This window comes from Agrilus planipennis, unplaced genomic scaffold (assembly GCF_000699045.2).
Source record: "Agrilus planipennis isolate EAB-ADULT unplaced genomic scaffold, Apla_2.0 scaffold160, whole genome shotgun sequence".
Lineage (NCBI taxonomy): Eukaryota > Metazoa > Arthropoda > Insecta > Coleoptera > Buprestidae > Agrilus > Agrilus planipennis.
In genome coordinates this window covers 531,838-542,748 of record NW_020440798.1, presented here as the reverse complement: position 1 = coordinate 542,748, position 10,911 = coordinate 531,838, and the positions used below count along the sequence as shown (strand labels likewise).

The following is a 10,911-nucleotide window of genomic DNA, read 5'->3' as shown; positions in this document are numbered from 1 at the left end:
ATAACCTGTGTCCGCGAACTGTAAGACAGCAAAAATCCGTAAATTAGAAATTGTAATTAGTTTTTTCTAATGGGATGGCTATAATTTTTTATTGTAGAATTCAATTTTTTTTTAAATAATTTAAAACTTTTGTTGGATTGAAAAGGACCCCAAAAATTTATCGGGTAGAAACGTCTTCTGTTCTTCAAATATATGAATGGAATAATCGTTTGATTTTTTCAACTAATTTACTATTGTTCCATTGAATAAAATTTCAACACTTCATCATTAATTACTTATAATTACATCGTACTTTATGTCGCATTTCAATCAAATGAAAATTAGCCGTCAGTATTAATAAGGAATAATAGAATATGTACATTTATGTCTAATCTAAGGGATTCGATATGTATGAAGATGTTCAACCACTTCGTTAAATTCGTTAAATTAATGCGGAGGCTGCTCTATAGTTACACATATATTAAACTACATCAAAAATTAATACTAAAAAAGGACAGTCAAGTGGAGTCTTTTGTAATACTTGGCTTTTTTCTAATACAAACTTGCCGACACAAATGACGTTATATTACGTATATACGTCAGCCTCAGTGAACATTTTAACCGTATCTGATTTATAAAAAGTAGGATCAATCAATTTTAAGTTTCGTGGTATACCTGATTCGTCAGGATTAACCCTGTTCTGCAGTAAACATGCAGTTATGACATCAAGCACAAAGCACCGTAGTTCAGATTGTTACATTTTGGCATTTTAATTATCTTTACTCATATTCGTAGACATATGTTTTCTGTTTTGCTAGAAATTATTATTTTGTACCCTAAAGATGTTTCTTGTGAAATGGTTACAAATCCGTTTTTTTTTTACAAAGTTACTTGCTTGTTGCTTTGTCGTGATGTACCTAAAATTCGTAGAACCGACCCATAGCAGGTACTGTTTATAGGGTAGCTTTCTAAAAGTCCAAACTAGTATTCAGTAAAAAGTATAGTCGTTCTCGAACTAATGTCTAATTAATACAAACTTTTTTTCGCTCATTTTTTGTCTTTGCAATCGTTTTTATTATTAATATATTGGTTTTCGAAATTTACTTTACTAGTTATTTATTTGAAAACCATCATATAAATAAATATATATAAACAGATTTATAATTTTCATGAAACAATGAAACTTTAAATTTACTACGAATGCGAGAGCACTTCTGATTTAAACCTCGCATTATGAAATTTATCCTTTTAGTGGATAATCCTAATTTTTTGCAAAAATTTTGGGTAATGAAACCGGACTGCTGTTGTTTAACAGTACATGTATTATATGCGTATGGCCTTCTTTATCAAATATTGTTAAATGTATGGTTAAAAGGAACACTTGACCGGTAGATGCTGATAATGCAATCGATTTGCTAATACACCCTGTATTCGCACCATTTTCTGATATCGCATCCGTACTTGAATTTTCTGAACCGTTTCGCGCCTCGCTTGTATTTGCATTATTTTTCCTAGGAGCATGCGATGAAGCATTACTTTCAGTATTATAAAATATGTACCACAAATGGCGCGGTAAATGCCATCTGTAGTACAATTCTACAATTAGTGAATTCATTAAGCTCAACAAGGTCCATTTAAATAGATGGATATCTACTTGCTGAACTGAATCACGGCGTAGCTCTCCACTACGTTATAGGCACGCTACCAAAATCGAACAAATTCGAAGTGGTCAGTATTTTGTCGAAACTGCCAGACGCGGATCGCGATTTCGATCTTTTTGGATCTCATCAGCGCGTCGTATTTGTGATATTTTATAAAACGCGCTGTTAAGATAGCAGGTGAAAATTGGTCTGTGTTCTGTCGAAACTGTCTGCGACGCGCTGATGAGATCCAAAAAGATCGAAATCGCGATCTGCGTCTCGCAGTTTCGACAGAACACTTCGAATTTGTTTGTTCCATTACTTTCAGAATTTGCAGTATGCAATAAAACATGACGCTTTTCACGACATTTTCGCAAGTTTTCATTCTACATATTCTACTGAAATGTCCTCATTAAGCATAAACTCAAGTACCTTAGATAGTCTCTCATTTACATTCAACTTCCTAAAAATTTCAAAATTGGATATTGTGTGATTACCACTGCACTTACCACATTTTATTTCTTGTGCGTCCCCCGTAATTACAAAACCTTGCTAAATATCGCACGTATTATATCGTGGACACGACGCACGCTTTACGTCGTTTTGCGCTATTGCTTCTAGCACATCCGCACGCCCTTTTAAAAAGTTTTTTAAATCATCCAGAGAAGGCTGCGAATTTGCTGCTTTATAATTTTCTCAGTTTCTTAACGTGGTATTGGCTAATCTGGAAACGACTAGACATATTGATAACGCGTCACAATATACTCAATAGATTCTTTTAATTACTCCAAAGCTAAGATTTTTAGTGATGTCATCAAGAATTTGTCCGATGCACATTCTTTTTGCATTTGTTCCAGACTGAACAAAGTATGCACATTATTTTGCACTAGCAATTTATCATTATCAAATATCTCTAACAACGCATCCTATGCTACCTCATAATTAACTGACAATGAGAATTTAAATGATTTAATAATCTAAGCTGCGTTTCCGTCCAAGTTAGCACGTAGATAGTGAAATTTTCGCACTCCTGTATCACGAAAATCGTGCCAATTATGATACGAACCACTACACTTCGGTAGAGAAATTGTCGGCAACCGTACATTTGAAAATTGATTATATTATTTATAACCTGTGTCCGCGCAACAGCACTGTTAAGAGGCAATTGCGGAGAGTCAGTGTGATCATTTATCATTTACGAGAAATAAATATTCGAAAACGACTGTCTTTCCTTTAGCTGATTATGCAAATCATTAGAATAGTCTGTATTTTCCTGTATTTGTGATTGACATTGATGAAGATCTACTTTACAATCTACTATATCTGTAAGCCTTACTTGTAATTTAAGCAAATCTATTTCAGTTCTATCTTTTTTCGTCTGCAAGCCAACATCAAATTTTGATTTACTTTGACAGACACCTCTCTTTCTAATTAGCTGGGACAAATGCATTCCTTAAAACAACGAAACAACGTAATTTATAATGCTTAAAAGGCAACCCTTATTTCTTGCTTGTCTGGTCCTGTTAGCACGCATATGTGTTCTTCTACTTATTACGTATATTGCCGTCTGAAAGAGACCGGTCGTCCGGTCTTACGTGCCCAGTTCTTTGAACTTGCCGCCACGATAACCACCAACCACGCTTTGCTGTTACACCAAAATAAATACAAGCACAACCACACTTCTTCCTCGAAAGTCTTTTAGAATATTCCAAAATCAAATTATTCTTAAGGATCTAGTAATTAACTCCAGAACAGTCTGGACGACGCTACCAAATTTAGTGTAATTTCTTAAATTACATAAAAATCTAAAGTTAACATTACAATTACTTACAATATCGAAAGTAGCAATACTTTCATCAATCAATTAAATGTTTAAATAGGCAACTAGCTGCACTAAATTATAATAGGTAGATCTGTATGATTCGAAAGCAAGACAAAAACGCATTTTTCAATTTTCATTCGTCACTCAATATTTTCTAAATCGCTTAGTAAAGGGGGATGAAATTTTCTCAAACCCCTACTCCTTAAACATATACATCGGACACTGCATGCATCTTTTCCCATTTTTTTACGAAAGTCACGTTTTTGACTGTTTTCAATAGTAAACATTAAAGTGAAATTAACTTTCTATACTTTATATATTATCACAAATTAATGAAAAAAAAGAGAAATGTTGCTGCTGTCACACACTCGCCAGGAATCNTACTTCTGGTTGTAACTGCCATGAAATATTTTCATTCCTTCTCGCAATATTATTACTTTTATTTAACAATTTGCTGTCTAATTAACACTTCTATTATTAATTAGTTATCAATTCACCACTATATGAACACTACATTACTTCTTTGCTCTATTTTTCGCTTTGTATCTCCTCGAACTCGTTCTAGTACTAACTATTAATAATCCTTCGATCTCGTGAGAACTATTTATAGAGGCTGACTAATTTCTAGAAAGATCCACTATATGCAGTCTAGAAACCGGGTCTTCTTTGTCACAATGTTTGTTGGGTGGCCTATTATACACATGTGACAATATTATAAAAGATTTAAGTAGAATTACTTCCTTAGCCCTTTGTAATATTTATATATAGGCCGTAGTTATTTTTTTTGACATTTAATTTTGAAAAAAAATATATTATAAAGCATACTAAGGGGGCATTTTTGAACAAAAGTTCGAGATAGTGTCTCTTAATTTAGGTGACTTTTATTTTTGAAATCTTTTAATTTCGACTATTTTGATATATTAAACATTGACAATATTTAATATTAGTTGTTAAACATCGCTTTGGTATATCTAGCGTATACAAAATTTCTTATGTACAAATGAAAAAATTTTTTATTCAAAATTCAATTAATTAACTTGTTTAAAAAATTAACGCGAGCAGAAGCGTGATAACATAAGAAATAGTTTCTCTTGCTTTTCAGAGTTGAAATACCCCTATTAGGCGGTTATCTCATAAGAGCATGCAGTAGTCTTCCTACTATATTTTGAGAACTGTAGTCTCACAAAAACAATTTATATTTATTGTAGATAACTGAGTACTCTGTCTTTTGCAATTCTGGCTTACAGACTTTTTTCATAAAATTGAAAATAAAAACAAAATTTTTACAACAAAATAGATATTAGTTAACGGTTCCATAATGACTCGTCAGACGGTTTGTTGTATTCAGCCGCATATTTGCATAAAAATATAGTAACCTACATTACATTTAGCAATATATCCACTTCAATATTTTTAAGATTAAGGATTCTTATTTCTTCTTGACACCGAACCGTTTATTATTAACAGATTTTTTTATAAAACATTAAAAACGTATCACCAGCTAAAATAGTGTAAATAAACAAAAACCTAATTTATTGCCATTTTACAGATTATAATAATTAATTGTTTTGCGCTTTTGTGTTTCACGAAATTCTAAATAGTGTGCTGTCAAATTATAGAAATTTTATGGAAGAATAAAGCTTGGAAAGGCAATTTGGAAAAGTTTCAAGTCAGTCCTAAAGTGTTTATTAGAACTATTCATAAAATTGTTATTGATCATTTGACAACATTAGTGAAGAGAATTATTTATTAAAAAATACCCCAAATGGCGCTGTAAACGTCATCTGTGGTACAATGCTACATTTAGTGGAATTCATTATGCTCAGCAAGGTCCATTTAAATAGATGGATTTCTACTTGCTGAACTGAATCCACGGCGTAGCTCACCACTATGTGATAGACACGTTACCAAAATCGAACAAATTTGGAGTGGTCAGTATCCTATCGAAACTGCCAGACGCAGATCGCGATTTCGATCTTTTTGGATCTCATCAGTGCGTCGCAGACAGTTTCGACAGAACACAGACCAATTTTTACCTGCTGTCTTAACAGCGCGTTTTATAAAATACTGGAGAGAAATGCGAGAATGCCACACCGTATTCAATCAATGGAAATTTGTCTTTATAGGAAACATTATATTTTTTGTTTCTTTTGTGTACTCATATACTGAGGTGTAATTTAAATAGTACTGCATACTATCAACAATGAACAAATGTTCATCTAAATATTATGTGTAGTAGCAGTTTTGTTGATGTTTAGTTTTTAGCCGATTAACAAGCGGTATTGCTTACGTTCTCCATAATTGCAGGTTCTGAGTTCTTATCTCAACTCGGTGCATAGGTACATACCTATGCTGTCAATTCTCGTCCAGAAATAGTTTCGAATTATAACTTGCTATTTTTTTTTTTTGTCTCTTAATCACGCTACTGTACCATCATGCGATTCCTTATTGTAAAGTTTGTTATTTATTTTAGAAATACCCTGTATATCAGAGCCGGGCAAACTCGGCTCTTTTGACTCCCGAGTGCTCCTCAAGGTTAACCAAGTAGCTCCTCATTGATCCTGCGAGGGCAAACTCGGCTCTTTTGACTCCCGAGTGCTCCTCAAGGTTAACCAAGTAGCTCCTCATTGATCCTGCGAGTGCGAGTGAGATGATTCTTTCCTTTTCTTATCCCTTCCATTTCGTAGGTGTCCCCTCTTCCATAGCCAAACCCAATAGTTTTGCGAACGTGGTAACGAAAATTTTCGTATGTATTTTTTAATTTGCTAGAGTGGCTTCGCTCGTCTACGGGATGAAGGGGCTTGATATGGGAGTGGAAGGGAGAAGAAAAAGAGAAAACAANACAAACACACAAACAAACCTACGCTAGAATATTATTAAATGTGACAACGATTTTGATATATACAAAAAATTAATTTATATTATTTGTGACCAAAAATACTTTATCTCCTTACCCTCGAAATTTGCGATAATTTAAAATATATCAGATACAGCAGGTTTTGTAAAAATATGTCATCATCATCATAAGGTCGTCAGTTGGTTGGACCACTCTTTCCTATCCTGAGCTAAACTAGAACAATCCACATCCTTAAATATTTACGAACAGTAATCTAATCTAGGTCTACCTCTACCCCGCCTAACTCCTGTTTCTGTCTCTAATATGTCTCTGACTAGACCTTCATGCCTGAGAAGGTGTCCTACCAACCTATCTCGCCTATTTATTATTGGCTTCATAAGTAGCGGTGCAGTGTGCATGCCTCTGTCTAGCTCTCTTCCTAATATTTACTTCTCTATATATCTATAACTGTCTGTTACTCTTTATACAAACTGAGTATCACTCTTCTATCTTTGTAACTCATCCCTACATTTTTAAGTATATTTAACGTCTTGTCCCATTTAACTTTGTCAAGAGCTTTTTCTAGATCTACAAATCCTATATACACACTCCTTCCGTTTTCTATCGTTTTCTCTATTGTTACCCGTAAAGATATAATGGCCTCTCGCGTTCCTTTATTTCTTCTAAATACAAACTGATCTTCCCCTAATAGTTTTTCTGCCCTTTTTTTTCATCCTTCTCTGTACAATTCTAGTTAAGGTATTTGACGCATAGAATGTTAAGCTAATTGTTCTAAATGTCTCGCACCTATCCGCGCCCCTCTTTTTAGGTATTGTTACTACCACATTTCATTTATAATCCTCTGGGACTTTACTCGTCTGGTGAATGTGACTAACTAGCTTAAACATACGATCTCTAACCTCTTGTCCTGCATGTTTTAGAATTTCTCCTTGTATCCCATCCACCCCTGGCGCTTTATTATTCTTTAAGTTTTTTAATGCTACATCGAAATATTCTCTCATTATGGGATAACGTAGCTCATCTATCTCCACACTATCATCCTTCTGAAATATATCTCCTACTTCATGGCTTACCTATAGGTTCTCTAAATATTCTTTTCACCTATCTGACTTTTCCTGATTTTCTATCAAAATGAACCCTGCCTCGTTTCTTATATTATTACTACTGTATCCTACATCTCTAAAATTTTCCTTTTAATTATACTTTAGGCCTCATCTGTTTTACATACTTCAAACTTTTCTTCTACTTCTTTACACATCCTACCAATCCACTATTTCTTAGCTGCACTACACTTCCTAATTATTTCCCACTTTATAACCTCATACCTTTTTTGCCCTTCTTCGTTTGTCCTGTTTTTGTATTTCCGCCTTTTTTCTATTAATCCTACAATCTCATTTGTTATCCAGGACTTCCTACTTTCGTTTTGTTTAAGACCTAGTATATGTGTAGCTGCTGACTTTAGGCACGTTTTAATGCAGTTCCATTCTGTCTCTATGTCCCTGTCATTCGTTTCTCCTGCCGCCTTTAGTATTTCGTCTTTCCTTGTACCTAGCCTATCCCGCGTTTCGTTACATTTTAATTTTAGCTTTTCTAAGTCAAGACGTCTCCTACCTTCCCTCTTTTTCAGAATTTTGAATTTAAGATTTGTCTTCATAACTACTAAGTTATGATCGCTACTTATATCTGCTCCTGGATAACTCCTTCAGTCCAAACAAGTATGTAATCTTCTGATATCTCCCTAAATCACCTGGCATTTTCCATGTATAGCGCCTCCTAAAGTGATGGTTAAATAATGTATTCGCGACGGTTAAGTTATGTTTATCGCAGAATTCTATCAGCCTATCTCCCCTATTATTTCTATTGCCCAATCCGAAAGAACCTGCTATTGCACCGACTTTACTTTCACCTATTACTGCGTTGAAGTCTCCTACAATTATTAGGTATTCCTGTCCTTTCACTAAACTTAACAATCTATATCTGCATAAACCTCTTCTACATCTTCATCACTGAAAGATGATGTAGGCATGTAGACCTGCACTAATGCCGTTTTTAGCGGCTTCGAGTTTAATTTAACCATAACTAACCTATCACATTTTTATAAATAACTTTCTACGCCCCCCTACTTTCCTACGCATAATTCCTAAAAATATGACTTGAAAATAAAATTCCGAAAAGAAAAATAATAAAAATTATTTTCCTAATGCAGCGGATTAATGGAACTGTAAATTTTTGAAACCGTTACCCTTATTAAAGTGCAGAAAATCGTAGATCGTGAATCGCTAATATTTGTTTGCACTTTTACGTGCACTTCTAATTCTCATATGAGAGTAGGTTCTATACACGTTATTAGGCCATTTTTATATTAAATATAGTAATATACTAAAAAATAAAATAGACTACTCACCTCCACATTTAAGAGTCTACTCCTTGTTTCAGGAGGTGTAGTTTCGGGCTTGCTATCTAGAGAAGGCGCGTTTTCGTTATCTGTATGATACACGTCAATAGGTGGCGTTGTACAGCTAGTTTCAAGCCTATTGCCGAATTCGAATTCAGATGCTGTTCTTTCCAACAGTTCTTCTGTGTCCGAAATGTGATCGTCGTTACAGTCCACTGAAAGCAATACAAAATTAATTCTATTTTAAATGACTTAGCGATTTGTGACCAACCTAGTACATATAAACTGATTGAATAACGAATATCATTCTTTGGAACTAGTTTGATTAGTTGAAAATTCTTTTATCCATTCTATACGGGGTACAATTGAAATGCAGAGCTTGCGGGAGATGNCCTTTTTCTCTTAAATAACTCCTTAAAGAATTATTTACATATTCTCCCCCTCGGTCAGATCTAATAAATTTTGGTTTTTTATTAAACTGATTTTCCATTAATTGAATAAATTCCCTAATAAATTTGCCTGTCTCATTTTTGTGACTCATTAAATAGACCTTAGTGAACCTTGAAAAATCATCAGTTAATGTTAGTATGTACCTTTTATTTCCTGGAGTCGCAGTTTTCATGGGCCCGCACACATCAGTTTTTATTTTATATAATTCTGGTGATAACTTCGCGACAGCCACTATTTTTCCGTCTCTGAAAATGTCACATTCACCGTCGTTAAATTTGATTTTATAACCCGCACTTGTTAGTTTTTTGACCAATATTAAATTGCATTCCAATTGTGGAACAAACAGAACATTGTCCAACCTTAAACTTATTATTTCCGTTCCACTTGAGCACCTAATTTCAACTGACTCCATTCCCGCGACTTTGGTAAACTGTCCTTTTTCTGCTAAGCGTACGAATCCTCTTCTACTCTCGTTGAAGTCGGTGAAAAAATTCTTACAATTTGCCATATGACTCGTTGCGCCAGAATCTATGATCCACGAAGTAGAATGTCCTCTGATTTCCTTAGATCTTAGGCATATTTCATCAGCTGTAAAACATGTATCACTTTCAGTATTTTTTCTTTCTTCAGCTGATCGACTTTCCAAAGCGGTAATCAAAAAACTATATGAATCCGGTAAGCTTCCTAATAACAACCCAGCAGCAAAGCGATCCTTGATTTCTTCCCCCAATGCGGAAAGTTGATTTAGTAAATTCAAAAATGCCGCCGCCATCCTCCAACGATAGCTTGCAAACTGTTTAGTAAAAATACCATGCTCGACAAAGTTGACATTCTCTGAATTCTCTGAGAGATTCCCATGCGTCATGTGCAAACTCCTTGTTTCTTATATGCACAAGTTGATTGGTTTCAACAAGTAAAGCAATCGTTGATAACGCCTTATCGTTCTTTTTCGTCCAATTATTGTCTCGTTCTGAAGGCACTTGGTCTGATACGATGTCCCATAATTCTGCATTGATTAGTAACATTTTCACCAGGTAGCTCCATGATTGATAATTTTGCCCATTTAATTTTTCAACGCTAAATTTGCCGCTTTCTGCCATCTTTAACTTCACAAATAATACGCACGTACTTCAGCCCCGCAATTTCGTTTAATTGTCACCTGGGCCCATAACCTGTCGCAAAGCGTTGCGACCGGGTGGCAATAAAATGACAAATATTAAGAATTAACACTTTATTTACAACACTGTATCAAAATAGTAAAATCTCAACATATATTATCACAGCCGTCTCTACTTACAAGCCATGCTGAAGGTTTACTTGGCAACACTGTGGGAGTCCCAGGATTTCCCAGTTAATGAGAGTTACAACTAATACATTAGTTGTTGTGTTTTTTCGTTGTTCTATAATATTTTAATTTTAGCGGAAATATCGTGCAGTAAATGTGCAATAAGGATGATTATAGTGTGTTATAGTGATTAATACCTTTGGATGCAGTTTTTAATTGCAGAACTATTATGTGAAAGAAGTGAAAATGTTTTAGGTCAGATTGTGTGTTTTAGTTGTAAATTTTCTTGTTTATTTCTTAACAAAATGCCTCTCGTCGTTGTGTTCCCAGTTGCAATTCAAATTATAAATCATCTTTAAAATGTAAGTACAAGTATGTCTATATTTTTATTCCCAAAAAAATGATGAAATGCGAAAAAAATGCATAAGTACTATACCTCGCAAAGATTGGACTCCATGAAAATATTCTGGAGTTTACATACAT

General features: G+C 34.3%; 1 protein-coding gene across 1 annotated transcript in view; it reads right to left on the bottom strand.

The window, feature by feature from the left end:
* The window catches only part of LOC108735317 (protein naked cuticle homolog 2), a 55,943-nt gene that overhangs the window by 36,785 nt on the left and 8,247 nt on the right, over positions 1 to 10,911 (bottom strand). Inside the window, exon 2 of the mRNA XM_025979902.1 lies at positions 8,703 to 8,908. Coding sequence (XP_025835687.1) covers positions 8,703 to 8,908 — 206 coding nt within the window. The remainder of the gene's footprint in view (positions 1 to 8,702; positions 8,909 to 10,911) is intronic.